Genomic DNA, 21,347 nt, shown 5'->3' with positions numbered 1-21,347 from the left:
AAGTCACTATTCCTACATCACTATAATTACTGATTTAAAACTTTTACTGTAAAAAGTCTTTATCTTTAAAAAAAAATTAATAAAACTAAAGGCGTTCAACTAAAACTAATGCTAGTTATTAAAAACAAAAGTTTTGTAAGTACCGAACCTGGTCTATCCCATAGATTTACTTTCTTTAATCAAAAAATTGAAAAGTTTTAATTCGAAAAGTAACTATACCTTGCTTGTTGTACGCTCTTAATAAAAAAAACAGAATAAAGACAGCAGTTAAAAAAAATGTTATAAAAAGATATCAATGGTTTATCTGCATGGTTATATTTAATACCTTTCCAACACACAAGTGGTCGGATGGTCTAGTTGGTTATGGCATATGCTTAACACGCATAACGTCCCCAGTTCGATCCTGGGTTCGATCATTTTAATTAATTTTTAGTTTTTTTCTGCCACAGTAACTTTTGTGGCATTCTTGAGTTTTTAAAAACGCAAATGCGGACGATACCATAGCCGACAATTGATAAGAACGGACAATAACCATTTGACTTTCCGCCAATCTCCCTCCTTGCAATGATGTTATGTTTTTAAAATCCAAGTTTTTTGTTTAATCCAATACTTTCGTTTTGTTTTACTAACTGGAATTTTTTTCCTTTGGCCAAAGTAGTCTATACCAAACAAGCATGCCCTTTCCATATCAACTTACACCACTTGCAGATAAGTCAGAATTACTCAAACAATACAAGGGGAAGAAGAAGAGTGAATTGCCAACTCCTTCATTCATTGTCAATCAGAAGACCGCCTCTGAAAACTGTGGAAATATGTTGAGAAATGCACGAGCAATCAAGGCTAAATTTCGTGCTCATGTGAAGACCCACAAGACATTAGAAGGTGCGCTGTTGCAATTAGGTGAAGGTGAATTTTCAACTGACAGATTGGTTGTGTCAACCTTAATGGAATTGTGGAATTTGCTTCCTCTGGTGGAGCAAGGGTTAGTTTCTGATATCTTGTTGAGTTTACCTGTTGTGGAGTCAAGATTGGATGAGTTAAAGGATTTGGTCACGAAATACCCCCAATTGAAGCTACGTTTAATGGTTGACAACTACAGGCAACTAGAAATCTTAACAAAGTATACCGAGAAAACCGGTTTAGCTTATAAATGGTCTGTTTTCGTTAAAGTCAACATGGGTACCAATCGTGCAGGTTTGACCAAATCTGATCCAGAACTGGAGGAGATGATCAAGCAATTGGCCACTTCGCAATCGCAGATATCAAAATACATTTCTCTTTATGGATTTTACTGCCATGCAGGCCATGCGTATGGTTCCAGATCCAGCGACCAGGCAAGATCTTATTTAATTGATGAGATTAGTAACGGTAACGAGGCTTGTAAGAAGGCCAAAGAAATCAATCAATCTTTAGAACTAGTTGTTTCATTCGGATCCACACCAACAGCACACTCTTCGTCTCTCTCTGAGGCTGTTTTGAAAGAGATCGAATCGATTGGCGAGCTCCATGGTGAGTTGGAGTTACATGCTGGAAACTATCCATTCTGTGACTTGCAGCAGGTGGGAACCGGTTGCGTTAGCCCTAATGGTGTCTCCTGTAGGATATTGGCCGATGTTGTTTCTTCATATCCCGATAGAGGCTCCAAGTTGCCAGGCGAACAGTTGATCAATGCCGGAGTCATTGCAATGTCGAGAGAAAGCGGCCCTATTCCTGGATATGGCCAAATCACATCACCTAGTGGTTACGGCGATTGGATCATTGGCAGGTTATCCCAAGAACACGGTATTCTAGTTCCAAGTTCCGAGGACTGTAAACTGTTCCCATTAAGTACCAGGGTTGAGATTATCCCACAACATAGTTGCATCACAGCAGCCTCATATCCATGGTACTTTGTTTTCGATAGCGATGATGACGATGCTACAGTCACAGATATTTGGGTACCATTCAGAGGTTGGTAAATCGCAAGGACGTTTACCAACTATCGCATCTGGTTGCCCCCCCTGCTCTCTTTATTTTGCTTGAATCCGTCTCCTCCTTTTATACATTTACAAAAGTTCATCCAAACTCTCTTTGAGTGGCCCCACCAAGCTCTTCCTAGTTTTCACGATGATGTACTTGTAACTATCATAAAGCGGAAGTTTTGCTTCTGCGAGTTTCCTCCGAAACCAAGCAGCTTCACTTCGAGGAGTGAAGGTGGTCACTTTGCACCGGCGCTGCCCCCCTTGCTTATCATTCAACTTGTGTCGCAACTGTAGTATCAGTATACTTCTTTTCACGTTTAGTGTCTTTGGAATTTCTATCAAGGCTTCGACATGTGTGTCATAGTATAGAATTTTTGCTCTCAGTTCACTCTGGTTGTATTCGTTTTCGTCTTGCTCCCCTCTACATGGACTTCTAAAACTGACATCTTGTAACCCCAAACTCACAACACCTTCCTCGTGGTATTTTCTGAGAAAGACATTGAGCTCATGATCGACTCTATAAACTCGGGGTGGACTCACCCTGAATCTTTTCCTGTAAGGTGACGATGAAGGTAATTCGGGTGCGTTGGATACACCTGAAGACCTTCCAAGAGAAGTGTCACCACCATCACCACTCACAACACCACCAGTCGTTCTTGTCCGGATGACGATCTTCTTTACGGGAGACGACGTCAATGTTGAGTTCAGTTGTCCTTCACACGTTTTTCCGTGGTTTCTATGTAAATTACGGGGAGACAGAGCAAATTCACCAGATCCTACACAGATGGAGTTACTTCTCGACACATGTCTATAGAGAGCCTCTCTCAGGTGGACACCATGCGTTATCTTTACCATGTCTCGGGACCCAATGTGGTTTTGGAGACGCTATAGAGGAAAAGAGGTCCCTTTCAGGAGGATGTGCATCATATGCACTTGCAACATGGAGAAATAGGCCCTTCCATGTCACCTAGAAAAAGGGGCACTTCTACCCACTTCAAGATCCGGGGAAGGGCGGGCAGAGGGAGAACACTGTTCTAAAGGGCAGAGACAAGCAACCACCGGGATAAGTTGAGTCGACTTTTGCAATGTGAAGATATTAGACATTGATAAATAAAGTTAAATAGAAACAAGGTTAATAAATAAAATAGAATAAGTGGATATCCGATATAGGAGGGGGGGGGTGAAGAGAAGAGGACACTTGGAGTGTAAGGTCCGGTTCTGCATACAGTGGTGAAATGAAGATATGGTTGTGCAAGGGCAGTAGGGGGTTGAATAAAAGGTACTCTATAACGAGTGGTGTATATCAATGGTTAATGTTTTCAGATCTCTCCCCCCCATTATGGTCAGCGGCAATAGGGAAGGTCGATTTGGGAAACAAGAGACGCAATCAATACAGACACCGAGAATAAGAGTACCTCTTTAAAAGTTCCATTTTTAAGCAGAGTCTCTGGCCTTTTTGTAATCTTCCAATTCCTTGATTCTTCTCTTGAAATCCAAGTATTGGCAGTGTTCATAGTCGTGTCTTTCCTCAACACATGTCCATGGTAGGTATCCGCCCTGCTTTCTGCACTTGTTCAATGGAATCAAAAGACTGGCACACCTGTCTCTGAAGGGAATAGGAATTTGATGTTTCTTCATTTCTTCATGTGAAACTGCAATAAAACAATATGGGATGGGGCAGGAACATCCCAGCTCGTCTAGTTAGTACTCGGTCTATGAACAAAACATCAAAAAATAAACACTTATAGCAGAATGGTCCTGTAATAGGAACAGACGCTGCTTTCTTGTCTCATCTAAACAGAAAAACAAGGACAACGTGAAAGTGAAAGTGAAAGTGAAAGTGAAAGTAAGGGGGGTGGATGTGTCTCTGCACCTGCGTGAAAGCAGAAAGAATACATACGAAGTTCAGGAAGTTCGTGGATGGCCATTGTGATGTGTGTGGAGTGGTAATGTTAGGTCGTGTGCTTCAAGGTGAATCACTCTTCTCGTCAGGCACTCCTCTATTGGTATCCGTTCTTGTACTTCTCTCATAACTCTCTACACTGTGCACTCTTTCCACACTCGCCAATCCGTGTTCCCTTCTCAGATTCGCAGATTCGCTCTCGCAACAACATTTTCCACTAAGGAGAAAAATGAAAAAAAAAAAATACCACTGTATACTATCATGTAATCTTGGGGGAAACAAATTCACTGGACTCTTTCTCCACTGTGTTTGGATACTACCATACTGTCACAACCCTATACTCCTATATTCCCGTACTGTTATACTAGCATACTCTCTTGTATCACCTACCAACTCGGATCAACCGTTCAATGTCTATACTTTCCCGTTTACATTATCACTCTTCAACTCCAAAAGTGCGCTGCGGTGCACGGGCGCGACTGGGTTAGACAACGTCACGTGACCCAGACTTTTTTTATTTTTTATTTTTTATTTTTTTCATCCCCCACCTTCTCATTTCCCCTTTCGGAAACTCTGCTTCCCTGGGGCGTTGCATTGGGAAATGTCGCGTTTCAGGCTCTTACTTACCTGTTTACATTTGGATGTACATGTACATGTAGTTGAAGTTGAAGTTGAAGATGTACTTGTACTTGTACTTGTACTTGTAAAGACGTACAACAAGCGTCCAAGCGTTCCTGAAACACTAAGAACCCTCTCGGAGACAGTACAGGAGAACTTCAACTGGAACACTCACACAGAACTTCCTTAATGGACATGCACTCTACATTGTCTCATTTGGATGAACTCGATCCCTCTATTGACCCTTTGGCTAATAGCTCTTTCCACTCCCACTCCCATTCCCCCTCAGAATCACCCTCGCAAAAACCAGTATCAGATCCACCTCAGAACCAGCTTCTGAAAACCCCTCCTCTAGCAGCCTCAGAACCAAACGTGCCCCTCATTGGTAACGCACCAAAACTCCTTGACCAACATGACTCTACTAATGTCTCTGTCTTTGGCTTGGATCCCGTCCCCTCTCCAAGGAAACTGGCAGAAAAACTCCTCTTCCAGCCAACAGACTCCTCTCCAAGACTCGTCATAGACAAGTTGGTCTTGACTAACTTCAAATCCTATGCAGGTATACAGGAAATCGGCCCTTTTCATACCTCATTTAGTGCCGTTGTGGGGCCTAACGGTTCGGGGAAATCTAATGTTATCGACTCCTTGCTCTTTGTCTTTGGCTTTAGGGCAAACAAAATGAGACAGTCAAAACTTTGCGAATTGATCCATAATTCAGAGAGTTTTCCCAATTTGGACTTTTGTCAAGTCGATATCCATTTCGCCAAAGTCGTCGATAACTATGACTCCAACGGTAATCCACTGAGCCCAACTTATATTCCAAATTCAAACTTGTTGGTATCCAGAAGGGCAGAGAAAAACAACGCCTCCACATACTTTATAAACAACAAAAAGAGTAATTATACAGAGGTCACTACTCTATTGAAGAAGGAGGGAATCGATTTGGACCACAAGAGATTCTTAATTTTACAAGGTGAAGTTGAAATGATTGCACAAATGAAACCAAAGGCAGAAACAGAGAATGATGATGGACTACTCGAATATTTGGAAGACATTATAGGAACTTCCAACTATAAGCAGGAAATCGAGGAAATTACAAGAGAAACTGAAACTTTACAAGAAAAATTGACCGAAAAGGAACGTATATTCAAAATAACTGAAAAACAGCACAATGATCTCATCTCACGTAAAGAACAGGCAATTGAGTACTTAATTTTGGAGAAGAAACTGAAACAAGAAACAGCAAGATATTGGTACCTGACTCACTATTCTGAAACTTTACAATTGGAGAAGTATTCCTCTAAATTGCAAGAATTGAATCATAGAATCAAAGGTGATAACTCATTTATAGAGGAGGCCAAAAGGAAAATAGAAAACTTGAAGAAGAAAAAATCAAAATTGTCTGAAAGTTTAAACAGCAAGACCGACGAAATAATAACATTGAGGAAGAAATTCAAATCCGTAGAGAGAGAACAAGTATCTGCAAGAGAAAGTTTGAGAATAACAACTAAGAAATCAGAAAACTTAGAGAAAACCTTAGAAAATAACAAGAAGTCTCTAAACACCAACGAAAATGAGTTGAAAGATCTCAATTCCAAAATCAAAGATTTAGAGGAATCAATCTCAGAAGTGAATAGGAATTTAGTGACGGAGGTTTCCAAATTGGATGAGCTTAAAGCAAAATTATCTTCTCATACGAAAACATATTCGGATCAGATTGATAAACTGCAGCAGAAGTTAGAACCTTGGAAGACAAAACTGGATAAAAATAAAAGTGAATACAATATCAAGAAGGCTGAAACAGAGTTATTGGAGAACCAGCTAGAACAGATACTGAATGAAAGCAATAATTTGAAGGCGATTATAGTGAACAAGGAGGATCAACTAAAGTTGAACTCCTCCAAAATCGAGGCTTTGGTTGACAAAAAGTCGGTTACCCAAGAAAATATCCAAAGGCATACACCAAATTTTGAGGTGGCCGGTAAAGAGCTCAAACGTTTAGAATTCGAAATCAAAGAACTGGGAGATAAAATAGAAGATGCAAGAAATAAAGCTTCAAGCAGTGAGTCTCAAAACAAAGTTCTTAATGCACTGAATAAGCTTCAACAATCAGGTAGAATAACTGGATTTTATGGGAGATTGGGTGATTTGGGTTCTATTGATGACAAGTATGATATTGCAGTATCAACAGGTGGTGGTTCTTTGAATGACTTTGTTGTGGAAACTGTTGAAGACGCTCAAACCTGTATCCAATATTTGAGACAAAATAGGCTGGGGTTTGGTAAGTTTATTGTGTTACAAAAACTCAGAAAATTTAACCTCAACAAAATAAATACACCTGAAAATACCCCTAGGTTGTTTGATCTGATCAAGCCAATAGATGCGAAGTTCGCACCAGCATTCTATAGTTCTATGTATGACACGTTGGTTGCTCCGAACTTGACTGTTGCCAATCGGGTCGCATTTGGCGGTTCAAGAAGATGGAGAGTAGTAACTTTAGATGGTAAATTGGTTGACGTTAGTGGAACAATGTCAGGTGGTGGTAATAGAGTAAACCGTGGTGGTATGAAGCTTTCTTCTAACGCTTCACAATTTGTCAATCTGGTATCCGCACAGCAATTGAAGGAGTGGAAAGATGAACTTGAAGATAAGGAAAAGAGATATAATGTTGCGGAGGATCAATATAGGAAGATGGACCAACTTTTAAGAAAGTCGCAAGAAGATATTCCTAGAATGTCGGCTGAAATTCAAACCCTAAAAATGGAGAATACTACCTTGAAGGATGAAATCGAAGATACCAAGGCAAGGATGAATGATTGGACTTCAAAGAGTAGCCAAATAACTCTATTGCAAGAGAAAATCGAGAAAAACTCAAAATCCATGCAGAAAATCAACAAAGATAGAGCCAAGCTAGAGGAAACCTCAACTTTATTGCAGTCTCAAATAGATGAACTGCAGCAAAAAATTATAGATACCGGTGGTATAAGATTGAAAACACAGACAAATAAGGTTCAATCACTTAAGGATGAGATTCAACTAAAGAGTGAAATTAAACAAAATGATGAATTGAGGGTCACAAAATTACAGAACCAAAATCAAAAACTAGTAAAACTTATAGAGCAATCGGGTCTACAACTAGAAGAAATATCACAGACAATAACGCAATTAACGCATGAGCTTGAGACCAAAACCAAAGAAGCGAAAACGTTGGGGACTGATATAGAAAAGTTGGATGGTGAAAAAGACCGGATTTCATTTGAAATCAATGAAACAAATGATCAACTTGAAGTAGAAGATTCCACGTTACGTGAGAAATCCGACTTGATAGCTTCAAAAATAAAGGAAATTGAGAAAATTGAAACAGTAATCCGCAAGATACAAATTGAAATTGATCATGCAAGGGAGTCTTTCAATAATATTGAATACAGAGATGTTCATCCATTAATTTCGTGGATGGCAGAAGATGACCCGTTATTCTCGCAGCTGATCCAAGAAAAACCGAGCTTTGACGAGGAGTATGCAGGAAGAGAAATCAAGTCAAAAGGTTGTGATCTAAAGAAGCTAGGAGAAGATGTTGACAACTTGAAGAAAGAATTGAGTGATTTGACCGTTAATTTGGATATTTTGCCATCTTTCGGGAGTAAGGAACAGGAATTTCAAACTTTCAAGAGTGAATTGGAAGAAGCTGCAACAAAATTGCATGAGATTAAAGAAAGAGGCGAAGAGTTGAATGAACGTAGGCACAGTGAATTTAGTGAAGGATTCAACCAGATATCTTCAACTTTGAAAAGCATGTACCATTTGATCACCGCTGGTGGTATGGCCGAGCTAGAATACTCTGATTCTCATGATGCCTTTTCTGAAGGTATCGTTTTCTCTGTGATGCCACCGAAGAAATCTTGGAGAACTATATCCAATCTATCTGGTGGTGAAAAAACATTGGCGTCATTGGCTTTAGTTTTCGCCTTACACCACTACAAGCCAACACCATTGTACGTGATGGATGAGATTGACGCAGCCTTGGATTTCAAAAATGTTAGTATTGTTGCAAACTACATAAAATCAAGGACTAAAAACGCCCAGTTCATCGTTATTTCATTGAGAAACAATATGTTTGAATTGGCAGAGAGTTTGATCGGTATATACAAGGTCAACAATATGACCAAGTCTGCGACACTAATTAACAGAGATTTAATTGGAAAATAAAGAGCGTAGAAAAGTATATCCTTTTTTTTTTTCATCTTTATGTATATTCACTTATAATTTTACTTCAAACGTTTAATTCTTCCAGTTTGTCTATTAAAATGTCCTTTTCAAAATTTCTGGGCTTGAAAAAAACGTTTGCAGGTGGATTTAGTGGTTTATTTTGACCCCTGATATTTGGTCCTTTATGTTTTCTCAAAATGGAATCATCATCAATAGCACATCTAATTTTTTGTGAACTCACATCAGTATCAACTCTAGCTTGGAGCTTCTTCTTTTTCGCCTTTTCGGTAGCTTTGGTTTGCTTTCTCAACCACCTGTCCATTTTGGTTTTTGCAACTTCTGGAGAAAACTCTGAAAAATCAGGCATTTGTGGTTTCAAAACCGGATCTTCGACCTTTTCACTATTTTCGCATGTTTCTTCTTCGGACGTTTTTGGCTTCTTTTTGTGGAATATCATGTTATTCCTCAGCTCAGGTGATGTTAGCATCAGACAAACAATTAATGTATAGTAAGCATCATTTGCGCCATTATGAAGGTAGGCATGCGGTACATTAAGCTTGTCTAGAATATAGTGTAATGATGATTTGGCATTTTTCGAACCAATCAAGCTATACCATAAAGTTGTTGTGTCGATAATTGGAATTGTAACAGGAATTTTATAATTGAGGTACTGGAAACTTTTCACATCACCTGAGACATTATGGCCTACAATGAAAGTTTCAGGACCTAAAAAGTCGAAAATAGTTGACATTGCATATGGAACATCCTTCAATGAGATAATAATTGACTGTCCTGTGATGTTACTCATTTTGGAATCTGGAACATAGACCCCGTTTCTGAGGTTGATAAATTCTTTCACTATAAAGTGGAAATGCAAGAAGTGTGGGAATAAGGCAAACTGTTGGTATTTTGGATTGTAAATTGACACTCCAATTTCAGTAACTTTTGAAGGTGAGCGCTCAAAGAATTCATTATCAATCGACACTAAGTTGAACTTCCTTTCGTTAACAAACTTGATGGCTTCTTCTGCAGATAAGTAAGGATTACCTGAAGTAGCATCTGAACTTTTTTTCTTGGTTGTTGTTTTAGCAGGGTTCTTTGATAGAGTAGGTACACGGTGGTTTGGAGGTAATGAATTGAAACACCTATCCAACTCGTATTTTAACTGTTCGTTGATGCTTTCAAAATCAGAAGACGGGTGTGATCTTGCATCTTCAATCAAGTAATCAGAAAGTTTTCCAGAGGTGGTGGTTGCTGGTTTCCTTGTGTTTTCATCACCATCATTGATATATTCGTCCAAATTCTTGAATTTATCCGTGTTATGTTGGGGGAAAGATTCATGATTCAGAAAGGTTCTCTTAATATTGGGCTGAACAAAATCTTCTTTGAATCTTTTCGAATTTATATTTTTCTCTTTCTTTCCCATTTTAGTTGAAGATAGTTTTATGTTATTCATTGTACTATTGTGTCTGAAAAAGAAACCTAAAATTCTGAATCTGGTTACAGGTCCTACGGGTTTTTTCAATAGTTGCAAATTCAGAGAGGGTTGAACCATATAATTCCTAGGTAGTCAAGAGGATCCCCATATGATGGTTTATAAGATGTGTAGTGATTATGAAGAGACCATACTTGTGAGAAACATTTGACACTCATCCATTCCATGTTTTTTTTTTTTCCTTTTTCGTGTTTTCTCGATATTCATTTCTTGTTCAACTTTGAAGAGAGATCTAGTATTTACAGTTACAGGCTTATGGTTGCGGATTATAGACATATTTACATGGTATGAGAAGAAATATCCTTCTCTTCACTTAGATCTTGTTAAAACAGAATTAGTCAGTAGTTCCAAGGCACTTCTTGCGTCTGACTCAGGTAATTGTCTCAAATTAAACAAGGCTTCATCTCTGTATTTCTCTGCCAGCTGTCTTGTTTTTTCAACGCCCTTAGTTTCATCTACAGCAACTTTGGCAATTTCAACATCACCAGGCTGGCTGAATTTACGAGCAATCATTTCACCTAATTCTGGCTTCGCTTCCCATGCGTATAAAACAGGAGCTGTAGCCAAACCTAACTTCAAATCTGCACCTGCAGGCTTACCTAATAGCTCTGCTGTTGTCGTATAATCTAACATATCATCAACAATTTGGAAACAAAGACCCAAATTTCTACCGAACTGATATGCATTTTCAATGATTTTTTCATCACAACCGGCTAAAATTGCTGTCGATCTCGAACTTTTTGACATTAAAGATGCTGTTTTCAAATATGTTTTATGCAAATAATATTCAAAGGCTGCATGAACATTATCTTTATGTGTTATCTTGTATTGTTCGGATAGATTAACAGAGTATTCGTGAACTTGTACTGGAACTTTACCCGTTGCGTCTGGAATTCTCTTTACTTCTCCACCATTTTCAATACTCTTTACATCTGGCTGTAAAACAGTGTTCTTTAACTGCATGAATTCACCTTCGACTAAATTGGCAATTGCAGTTGACATCAACTCAACAACTTCACTGTTTCTCAAACGACCAAGACAAACAGATGCACGTCCAAGTAAGAAATCACCTGCCAAAATTGCCATTTTATTTGAGAATGCAACATTACCACTATCTCTTCCTCTTCTGGAATCGGCAAAGTCAATCACATCATCGTGCAATAAAGATGCAGTGTGGATCATCTCTGTGATTTCAGCCAATCTCCTCTGTTTTGGTAAAATACCATTAACCTTATCCAGTTTCTCATAATCATCTTGATCAAGCATTGGTCTAGACAATGGGTTAAGAATAATGTTTGGGTTGATACCATGTAAAACTCTTAGTGGAGATATCGAATCTAATGGATTAGCACCGGCAAAGGAGAATGCCTTTGGTGTGCCTTTAAACTCGGTTTGTGTATTGACATCATACTGATCAATATGAATTCTAGTCCTTTCCCCTTCAGGAATTGCAGCCAGTGCCTTGGAAAGTAATAAAACAATCAAAGGCCTAACATTTTTACCTTCTGCTTCAAAGTAGTAAGAAGTCACTCTGTTCAGTACAGGATGTCCAGAACCTATTAATTGTGCAATATGCTTTGCTAAAACACCCATCTCAGCGGAAACCATCGAGAAAGGATCAAATCTGGAAGATACATTGGGCTGCACCATTTTTTCTGCTGTTTCTATTGCTGCACCAAACGATGAACCATGACGTCTAGTTGTTAATAAGTGATTGAATGATTTGATGTTCGAGATTTGAACTCTTCCCCTAACAGTTTTGGCAATTCTTAACATGGTTCGATTTAAGTGAATGTTATAACTCTTCCTCTCTCTCTTTCTCTCTTTGGATCAATGGCCGTAGCGTTGAGCTGCTTTCAAATGTATAAATAGGATACCCAACTAAGAGAAAGGTGTGTGGTTGGTTTATTCTTTTCTTATATGAAACCAAATATGATAAAAATGGAGGGAAAGAGAAACTCTTAAAGTGAACTTTAAATTCTATCAACTTCTCACTTTAAAGTGTCGAGATTTGAAATTCTCTTTTAGGAAGCACCATAAATTTGAGAGTATCATGTGTTCATTAACCAAACGATATTGTTCCCATTTGCAAAAACAATGGAATGGTTAACACAGTTCCCTATTACTCAACATTTGTTGGAAGTAACGAAGAAGAAGGTTTGTAGTGCATTAAGAAGCGGTCCAGTTCCTCAGCATGTTGGTTTTATCATGGATGGTAATCGAACTTACGCCAAGAGGAAACATATCGAGTTAAAGGAAGGACACAATGCAGGATTTGAGAGTATGGCCCGTATATTGGAAGTGTGCTATGACTGTGGTGTTAAAAGTGCCACCGTTTTTGCATTTTCCATTGAAAATTTCAAGAGGCCAAGCTATGAAGTGCAATGGTTGATGGAGTTGGCCAAAGCTAAATTCACCCAAGTGGTAGGTAACGGGGAGATGTGTGAACAGTTTGGCATTCAAATCAGGATTCTAGGTGACTTGGACTTGCTGCCAGATGACGTTAGGACGGCTCTATTGAAGGCAGAGGAGATCACCAAGCATAATAAAAGGGCAGTTTTGAATGTCTGTTGGTCATATACATCTAGACACGATATGACACAGGCAATTCAGAAAACAATTGAGCAGTTTGCCAAGAATAGAATCGGATTAAACGATATTGATGAAGACAGGATTTCCGCAAACTTATATACGGGGCCTTCGCCGCCCCTGGATTTGCTTATTAGAACTTCAGGTGTTTACAGGTTAAGTGACTTTATGTTGTGGGAGGCCACCAGTGAGAGGTGTGACATTGAGATTGTTGAAGAGTTATGGCCGCAATTCAATGCGTTGAAGATGATATGGCTCTTAATCAAGTGGAGTTTCAACAAAACCTATAATTCCAAACAAATTTCCACTCCTGTCACTTCCAGTAGTTTCAATAGGATCGATACAGATGGCGGGGGATGTAAGAAATCACTGGATGAAACAAAGATGGAGACAATACAAGTAAAAGAATAGATGTTTTTTTCCCCTTTTTTCCTTTTTGTCATAGCTCTTGTTCCTCTCTGTAACCATTAGAGAAAACTGGTCTTGGTTTAACGTTTGGTTAATTCAGTTCAATGCAATTTCTTGTTTGGCATATTTCCCAATTACTTGTATTATCATTGTTCTCCATTCTTTTCTTCTTTTCCGGTTCTACAACAGGGAAAAAAAATCTCAAATAAAAAGACAATAAAACAAACCATTTGTATAAATAGTTTTAATGCTAATAAAAATCTATAAATTAGAAGGGGGGGAAGAGGTTTAACAAATGAAAAAAAAGGATTAAACAGATACAAGGGGGGGACATTTTAAACAAGTATCAATGATTTCATCAGTTTTTCTTGTTGACCTCTTGGGCAGCTTCAAACTCTTGCTTGAATTTCTCGGCATTTTCCTTGTTACCAAATCTAATGGCAAGTGTTTGCGCCTCTGGAGCACCTTCGGAGACATCGGCAGTGACAGAGTAAACCCATGATCTATCGGAACCAACGTTTGGTTTCAAAACGTACTCTGGAGCAATGATGTGGTTTGCACATACTTTCAAAGTCTTGTCTCTTCTCATCAAGAGTCTGACCTTGTTTGTTTCCTTGTGCTTTAAGAACTTGACGTCACCAGTACCTCTCTCCTTCCATTCCTTGGCATCCGGATGGAACTTGAAGAGTTTTGCCCTGATTTTGAAAATAACATCTTCGTTTTCCTCGTTGGTCTTAACCTCAACCTTCTCGAGCTTGACGAGCGGCTCAAAATGAACATCTGGCTCCTCCTCGTCTGCAGCTTCCTCTTCTTGTTTCTTGTCTTGCTCGGATTCTCCACTCTTGGCTTCATCGTCCTCTGGCTTCTTGTCGGCGTCCTTCTTCGTAGAGGCGCCACCAAACATGGAGAAGACGTTGGAAGTAGGAGGCTTTGGAGCAGCAGCTGCCGTGGCAGCTGCTGCAGTGGTGGTGGATGTAGGTGTGGTGGATGTAGGTGTGGATTTAGATGCTTCGTCTGCAGACATGGCTGTGTCGTGTTGCTCTTGTACCATAGAGAGTCTCTACAGTAACATAAAGACCAACTGATAGATAGATACACCTATATCCAATTTAACATTTTTCGCCTACACGTTTCGCATACATTGACAACCCCAAACAACATTTCCAAGGGGGGCAACTTCACAATGGGAGATGAAAAACGAAAAAAAAAAGCCCATCCGCGACCGGGTAAATTTTCCGTGCCCTTCTTTGGCCTTCTCTATTTGAAATTGCCCCCTTCCCCCCTTAGTTTAAATGGTGAATATCTCTCCACTCCCTCAAAACGAGAAAATTGGATACTGATACGATAAAAGCAGAGGCTCATCCTTTCCTCTTTTGTTTGATTTGTTTGCCATTCCTTTTTCTTCTTGTTATTAGGAGAGTTACCAACCAACTAGACATTAACAGACAGTTCCATCCCAATGGATTCAAATGAAGAAGTGATGTCCCCCACCCAATTGCATCCGCCAATAGAGGAGAAGATTCCCTCATCAGGAACCGTATCGGACTCTCCTCGTCATCGGAGGAAGTCATCTCTTGAGGTGGATCCATATGAGCCTTCGGATCTATACTATAGCGCAGCTACAGATCCATCCAACAAATCGTCAAAGTTCTCAAGATTTAGAACTAGGTCTGTAGTTGCACCTAAACGTTCGCATCGACTACAGTCGTTTACTCTGAATCCAGAATTGTTGGGCATCCACGACAAGAACAACCAATTTGGACTCTTCAGTTCTCATACTGAAGGTAGTAACACTAAAGATTCTAAATTCTCTCATGGATTGACCCTCCAACAGTTGAAATCCTTAAATTTGTCGACTTCGGGGACTAATACTCCGGTAATTTCGGATTCTGATGATGATGATGATGATGATGGTATCAATTCCGACTTGGAAAGTGATGTGGAAAATGATGAGGAATCATTAACAAAGTCCCATTCAACGGGGTCTCTGATTGCTGATGTTGATCAAAGAGTTGCAAATTATCAAATTGAAATGTCTTCTCCTAATGTTACAAGTGAAGAATTGAATGAAAATTTAAAGGATATCCCCAATGATGCCGACCTGATGAGAGAAGTTACTGGTTTAGAAGATCCTTTTGATGATGATGATGATGATAATAATAATAATAATAATAATAACAAGAAAAACAAAAACAAAAACAAGAAAAAAAATAAAAATAAAAACAAAAACGATAATAATGAAAGTAATAATGATAATGATAATGAAAATCAAACTAAGGCCAAGACTAATAAGGTCAAACCTTCAACTACAAATCTGGAAATACCATTCCCTTCTTCCTCACCAATGAATAAATTGAAAGATGGAAATGTAAAGAAAATCTTACCTGAGAAACACCTCTTCCCATCACCTTCAACCCCAACAGTTCGTAGGAGAGGTTCTGCAGACTTGTCTTCAAGTTTGTCCAACTCAAAACGATTTTTCATTAGTGATATAGATGCAACCCTTAAAGAACTACTAAGAAATGAAGATACAGATAAAGATTGTCAAATTACAATTGATGATACTGGTCCTAAAGTCTTGAAATTGGGTACTGCAAATTCGGGTGGTTTTAGGCAATATGATATTAGAGGTACTTATATGTTGTCCAATCTTTTACAAGAATTGACTATTGCCAAACGATTTGGTAGGAAACAGATGATTTTAGATGAGGCAAGGTTGAATGAAAATCCAGTTTCAAGATTACATAGGTTGATTACAACTTCATTTTGGAAAAATCTAACAAGGAAAGTTGATGAAGATTCAATATTGGAAATGGCCCAAGATACCAAAATTAGATCAAAGGAGGCAAAATATCCAAGAATTTATGTCCCTTATGATGAGGAAGAACAATATTATTATTATTCTAAAATTGCAAAGAAAAATAAAGATTACAAATTAGACGTTGTTTACCTTCCTAAAGACATTACGGCCGATTATGTGGAATCGATCAATAACATTCCTGGTTTATTGGCATTGGCTGTAAGAAGAAAATCAGATACTTTTGGTGATTTAGAAGGTTATCCTTATGTAGTTCCTGGTGGTCGATTCAATGAACAATATGGATGGGATTCATATTTTGAAACACTAGGTTTATTAGCATCTGATTATTTGGAACCATGTATTGGTATGTGTGAAAATTTCATTTTTGAAATCAATCATTATGGGAAAATCTTAAATGCTAATAGGTCATACTATCTATGTCGTTCTCAACCTCCATTTTTAACTGATATGGCACTGAGAATCTTCAACTATATCAAGGAAAAACAAGGTAGAGAGGATTTGAGTCTTTTGAAAAGGGCGTTTATGGCTGCAATTAAAGAATATAACGAAGTTTGGTGTTCACCTCCAAGATTAGATCCATTTACAGGATTGTCAACTTATCATCCAGATGGTAAAGGTATACCACCAGAGACTGAAGAATCACATTTCCATGCAGTTTTACAACCTTTTGTTGAAAAATATAAATTGACTTATAAGGAGTTTGAAACCAGATATAATAAAGGTTTAATTAAAGAGCCAGATCTTGATGAATACTTCTTACATGATAGAGCAGTTAGAGAATCCGGGCATGATACATCCTACAGATTAGAAGGTGTTTGTGCTAACTTGGCAACGGTTGATTTGAACAGTTTACTCTACAAATATGAAGTTGATATTGCGTTTGTTATTAAGACTTACTTCAATAACGAATTGACCCTACCAGATGGAACAATTGAGACAAGTGAGAAGTGGATTGCATTAGCTGAAAAGAGAAAGGAGTTGATTGAAACATACATGTGGAATGAAAAGGAATCACTTTACTTTGATTATAATATCAAGAAACAAAAACAATCAAGGTATGAATCAGTTACAGCATTTTATACATTATGGGCAGGGCTTTGCTCCAAGGAAAGGGCTGAAGTTATGATCAGAAACTCATTGTATAAGTTTGAAGAATTTGGCGGTTTGGTTTCAGGTACTAAAAAATCCAGAGGTGAACTCGGTATCGATAAGCCTGTAAGACAATGGGATTATCCTTTTGCATGGGCTCCTCACCAAATGTTGGTTTGGGAGGGTTTGAAGAGATATGGGAAGAAAAATATTGCTCAAAGATTAAGTTACAGATGGCTATACTTGATGACATTGGCATTTGTTGATTTCAACGGAATAGTTGTAGAGAAATACGATGCTACAAGTGAGAGACAGCCGCACAAGGTTGAAGCAGAGTATGGTAACCAGGGAGCCGGGTTTAAAGGTGTTGCAACAGAAGGTTTTGGTTGGGTCAATGCTAGCTTTATTGTAGGTCTGCAGAACCTGGATACTCTGGGCAAGAGGGCGTTAGGATTGGTCACTTCTCCGAATGACTTCTTTGAAAAGATGAGTGCCACTGAAAAGGAGAAATATGGGCTTCGACTATAGGATGAGCCTCTGTTATAGAAATGGTGTATGAACAAACGATACTGCTGAATAAACAAACGACAAACTATATCTATATATTATATACGTGTATAATATATATATATATATATATATATATATATTTATATCGATATACACACAAGTAAGAACGAGCGGATCATGTGCAAGTTTCACTGCGGGAATTTCGGGGTTCCCGATAAAAGTGGGGGCGGCTGTGCTAAGGTTCAACCAGGACAGGATCTTTGAGGGAGAAGATATGCTAAACCGGAACATGGATTCCCTCCTTCTCTGAGTTACATGACTGTCTCGTAGACCACTAGAGTATTGAATCAGCACCCACAAACGAACCGTCAAGAAGTGATACAAGCACCAGCATGTCGACCACACTTGCAGCGCACAGAGGGTAGGTACATACCGTTATGTTACTCCTTTAAGTTGGAGAAGAAACAAATTCATGACTGTAACCTGTATACTAACCACGCATCTCAAAGATACAAGGCCGAGTACCCTGAGAACACCATCAGGGCATTTCAGACAGCTGTAGAGGCTGGTTGTGATGTTATTGAGACCGACCTACACATAAGTGCCGATGATCATATTATTATTGCCCACGATATTGACACATCTAGAGTTTTTGGAGAATCTTACGACGTTACCAAAACCAACTATGTGGGAACACTTGACCAATTGCTCACACTGAGAGAGCCTAGATCTAAAATGCCACTCTTCAGAGATGTCCTACTCTGGTGCATTGAAACTAATGAGCAACATAAGGACCGTAACATCAAATTAATGCTTGACATCAAGGGAGATAATGACCCTGTCCAGCTGTACAATTTGATGTGGGAATTACTTCATGACCTGAAAGGCATTGATTTTTGGAAAAATAAGCTTATCTTTGGCCTCTGGTCACCCCAATTTTATATACCAGAAAAATTGAATGGTTTCAAAGTTATCAACATTTCATTTGACTTCCATAGCGCCAAAGCCTTTTATGAGAAAGTGGTGGACTTGCACTCTGGAGCTACAATACATGGCATCTCTATGATAAAATTTATATTGTACAGAGAGAAAGATCTCAATGATATGATGGACTGGTTGCATGAGAACAACCTCAAATTATGGCTGTGGACAATCAATAACAACTTAGAGCTCAAACAAGCAATTGAAAAAACAGTAAAAAATAAAGAGATTCTGTTAGATGGGATCGTTACAGATGACCCAATTAAGGTGTACGAGCGTTTCCCTGAAAATAAAATTTCATGGAACTACAATTTCAAACTGTGGTTGCAAAATTCTCTATTTGGCATACTCTTGTTCCTTTATAGAAGAAATTTTAACCTTAAACCAGCTTTTAATATGCTGAAAAGGTTGGGGCTAATATGATGATATTCAAAACAGACATACACAATAGCTTCTTTGTGTAATTGTTCGTTTCAGTATCTAACATATTGAACAACACCCTTGGAGAGAAAATAGATTTTCTAGATAGTAAGTAACTGAGTTTCCCTTTAGCTTGAGCTGAGTTTTCTTTGCTAATTATTCTTCTTTTTTTTGCATTATACAACATACCATCACAAAAGAAATAATCTTGTATAGCAAAATTATGCATTCTGTTTTCATTCTGCTGTTAATATTGTTATTATAAGATAAAGAGAAGGTGTTTGATTTCATTTGATATAAACTGATACACAATTATATGGATCTAATCCGGTATTATTAAACTTCGTGTTTGCTTGATCAATTAGTAAAAGGACATGCCCTATCTAATTATATGAAAGCACCAAGAATTATTTGGTGGACGCAACGTTACTAAAATTACCAGCTTGGCTATAATAGAATCAAAAATATCTAACCCATTAAAATCTTGCTATTCAACCCATTTTGAACTTATAGTCAAGTTGGGAATTTTGATACGTATGAGAGCATTATCTTTGTATTTGAAACTATAGATGCTTTGATAGAACAGATGGCTCTAGCTATTTTATTGGGGTTCCCTCTTTTGATGAGGCGTATAGTTATAATACAAACCTCTTATTCTGAATAGCTTCGATTACAGACCCAAAGAATACTATCTTTATAGATCCAGTTAAGGTTTTTCTATTGGTATTCTATTCCATAATGTTGGAATTCAGTTTTTTTTTACTGAGAATTCTGAATTATCTATGTTAGGATAATATGTATTGTCGCAATTACAATACTTCGATTATAAACAATCTGCTCCACGTTATCGAAACTAACAATAATATTGAATCTAAAAAAGCTTGTGGAGATTTTATTCAAATACATACAGAAAATCTTCCATATATTATCCCGCATAAACAGATGTAACTGTAGCATTTCAATGACAGGCCGACTTACTAGCAAATTTATCGAGGATGATTAAACTGGGATTTTTTTTTGCCATTTATTATTTCATCAGAGACATTTTGCCAAAGTTTATTTTCTGGATGAAGTTTCAATATTCCTAGGAGAGAAAGTTATTTTTTTTTACCAGCTGAGATGATGGGTGGTGACTTAATATAGTGTCCGATTGCGATTACACACTAGACAAAAAAACTAATGCTAATGGAACTTTGGAAGTAATGCCAAATTAACACCTGTAGAAAGTACAGTTGGTGAGTATATTAAACCCTTAGATGTCAGTTGTAAATACAATGGAGAATTTATTAAGAATTCGAATAGGTACTTCACTGCTGTTCGAAAAAGAAGAGGTGATATCAGTCAACATTAAATAAAACGTTTACAACTTGGAAAATTATACCGGAATTCCCATGAAAAACGGAAATCTAGATGAAACTGAAGATGTCTCATACCCCAGATTAGCTTGTTTTAAGTCTTCACTGTGTGTCTTTATATTGGAAGAATCCATTTGAGCTGTATAAATTTTGCCTCCAAGATAATGACAATGAAAATAAAGATTATAAGAATAATATATATATGTGATGCTAATCTAAACTAATCTTGGTGTATTTAATCTTTCTTTGAGTTACCCCATTTAACACCTAAGAATCCATTGGAGCTAAATACGTTCAAATTCCTTTGGGCATATGAAAGTTGAGGGCCACCTATTAAATAACACTTGCCCTTTCCTTTAACCTCAACCGATACGTAAACCAACTGCTGTTCCATGAAGTTCTCTTCAATAGCTTCTAAATTTACCACACCAATAGTCTTGCTGCTTTCCACAAAAAACCTCATAATCATGTGTTCCTTTTCATCTTTACCGGTGAACTTGGTAGCTTGAATTGATTTATTCCTGGTCCATTCATCCGGAGAAATTCCTCCGTAAGCTTTCAGCCTTATACCACCTTCTTGTATTTCGGAATCGCTATACCCTAAAAGCTTAAGAGCTTTTTCGTCTTTTTCAATGAGGTTAACAACTCTATTGAAAGTTGAAGTCTCTCCTGAGGGGGAAAATAGCTCGGTTGCAACCAAATATGTGGTAACTACTGTAGCCCCACCTGCAATGATGATCAACCAAGATGAAAGTAACAGCCTGGTTCCTGCCTTGACATGATAAATAAACCGATTCACCTTTTCTTGTGCTGTTCTTTTTTGAGTTGATTTATTCTCTGTTGATGATGTACTTGATGTTTGCAATAGGGGAACAGTAGAAGATAACAGTCTTTTACTTATTGCTCTCGAAAATGGTAACACACCATTAGCAGAGATTAGTTGGTTTCTCTTGTATATTAGTCTGAACATCTTTGATAGAAATAACCCATC

At 38.0% G+C, this 21,347-nt stretch overlaps 11 protein-coding genes and 1 non-coding gene across 12 annotated transcripts; 6 read left to right on the top strand and 6 right to left on the bottom strand.

Moving 5' to 3' along the window:
* The first annotated feature begins 342 nt into the window (after nucleotides 1-342).
* On the top strand, nucleotides 343-416 carry C5L36_0Dtrna9V. Its single transcript has one exon. It is a non-coding gene; the product is annotated as a tRNA-Val (tRNA).
* A 258-nt stretch (nucleotides 417-674) lies between these two features.
* On the top strand, nucleotides 675-1,958 carry C5L36_0D02030 (uncharacterized protein; the record flags this gene model as incomplete). Its single annotated transcript, XM_029467077.1, has 1 exon — nucleotides 675-1,958. The coding sequence occupies one exon, from the start codon at nucleotides 675-677 to the stop codon at nucleotides 1,956-1,958; it is 1,284 nt and encodes a 427-aa protein (XP_029322937.1).
* Nucleotides 1,959-2,045: 87 nt separating this feature from the next.
* On the bottom strand, nucleotides 2,046-2,816 carry C5L36_0D02020 (uncharacterized protein; the record flags this gene model as incomplete). Its single annotated transcript, XM_029467076.1, has 1 exon — nucleotides 2,046-2,816. The coding sequence occupies one exon, from the start codon at nucleotides 2,814-2,816 to the stop codon at nucleotides 2,046-2,048; it is 771 nt and encodes a 256-aa protein (XP_029322936.1).
* Nucleotides 2,817-3,395: 579 nt separating this feature from the next.
* C5L36_0D02015 (uncharacterized protein) lies at nucleotides 3,396-3,889 on the bottom strand (the record flags this gene model as incomplete). Its single annotated transcript, XM_029467075.1, has 2 exons — nucleotides 3,396-3,613; nucleotides 3,862-3,889. The coding sequence occupies 2 exons, from the start codon at nucleotides 3,887-3,889 to the stop codon at nucleotides 3,396-3,398; spliced, it is 246 nt and encodes an 81-aa protein (XP_029322935.1).
* A 782-nt stretch (nucleotides 3,890-4,671) lies between these two features.
* Nucleotides 4,672-8,688, top strand: C5L36_0D02010 (uncharacterized protein; the record flags this gene model as incomplete). Its single annotated transcript, XM_029467074.1, has 1 exon — nucleotides 4,672-8,688. One exon carries the CDS (start codon nucleotides 4,672-4,674, stop codon nucleotides 8,686-8,688), a length of 4,017 nt encoding a protein of 1,338 aa, XP_029322934.1.
* Nucleotides 8,689-8,752: 64 nt separating this feature from the next.
* On the bottom strand, nucleotides 8,753-10,243 carry C5L36_0D02000 (uncharacterized protein; the record flags this gene model as incomplete). The annotated part of the gene is made up of 1 exon (XM_029467073.1): nucleotides 8,753-10,243. One exon carries the CDS (start codon nucleotides 10,241-10,243, stop codon nucleotides 8,753-8,755), a length of 1,491 nt encoding a protein of 496 aa, XP_029322933.1.
* A 249-nt stretch (nucleotides 10,244-10,492) lies between these two features.
* C5L36_0D01990 (uncharacterized protein) lies at nucleotides 10,493-11,959 on the bottom strand (the record flags this gene model as incomplete). Its single annotated transcript, XM_029467072.1, has 1 exon — nucleotides 10,493-11,959. One exon carries the CDS (start codon nucleotides 11,957-11,959, stop codon nucleotides 10,493-10,495), a length of 1,467 nt encoding a protein of 488 aa, XP_029322932.1.
* Nucleotides 11,960-12,280: 321 nt separating this feature from the next.
* Nucleotides 12,281-13,183, top strand: C5L36_0D01980 (uncharacterized protein; the record flags this gene model as incomplete). The annotated part of the gene is made up of 1 exon (XM_029467071.1): nucleotides 12,281-13,183. The coding sequence occupies one exon, from the start codon at nucleotides 12,281-12,283 to the stop codon at nucleotides 13,181-13,183; it is 903 nt and encodes a 300-aa protein (XP_029322931.1).
* Nucleotides 13,184-13,538: 355 nt separating this feature from the next.
* C5L36_0D01970 (uncharacterized protein) lies at nucleotides 13,539-14,231 on the bottom strand (the record flags this gene model as incomplete). The annotated part of the gene is made up of 1 exon (XM_029467070.1): nucleotides 13,539-14,231. One exon carries the CDS (start codon nucleotides 14,229-14,231, stop codon nucleotides 13,539-13,541), a length of 693 nt encoding a protein of 230 aa, XP_029322930.1.
* A 408-nt stretch (nucleotides 14,232-14,639) lies between these two features.
* On the top strand, nucleotides 14,640-17,618 carry C5L36_0D01960 (uncharacterized protein; the record flags this gene model as incomplete). The annotated part of the gene is made up of 1 exon (XM_029467069.1): nucleotides 14,640-17,618. One exon carries the CDS (start codon nucleotides 14,640-14,642, stop codon nucleotides 17,616-17,618), a length of 2,979 nt encoding a protein of 992 aa, XP_029322929.1.
* A 374-nt stretch (nucleotides 17,619-17,992) lies between these two features.
* C5L36_0D01950 (uncharacterized protein) lies at nucleotides 17,993-19,004 on the top strand (the record flags this gene model as incomplete). The annotated part of the gene is made up of 2 exons (XM_029467068.1): nucleotides 17,993-18,021; nucleotides 18,110-19,004. 2 exons carry the CDS (start codon nucleotides 17,993-17,995, stop codon nucleotides 19,002-19,004), a joined length of 924 nt encoding a protein of 307 aa, XP_029322928.1.
* A 1,587-nt stretch (nucleotides 19,005-20,591) lies between these two features.
* C5L36_0D01940 (uncharacterized protein) lies at nucleotides 20,592-21,326 on the bottom strand (the record flags this gene model as incomplete). Its single annotated transcript, XM_029467067.1, has 1 exon — nucleotides 20,592-21,326. One exon carries the CDS (start codon nucleotides 21,324-21,326, stop codon nucleotides 20,592-20,594), a length of 735 nt encoding a protein of 244 aa, XP_029322927.1.
* Between the last annotated feature and the right edge of the window lie 21 nt (nucleotides 21,327-21,347).

Source organism: Pichia kudriavzevii, chromosome 4 (assembly GCF_003054445.1).
Source record: "Pichia kudriavzevii chromosome 4, complete sequence".
Classification (NCBI taxonomy): domain Eukaryota; kingdom Fungi; phylum Ascomycota; class Pichiomycetes; order Pichiales; family Pichiaceae; genus Pichia; species Pichia kudriavzevii.
This window is presented reverse-complemented; position numbering and strand designations above follow the sequence as displayed.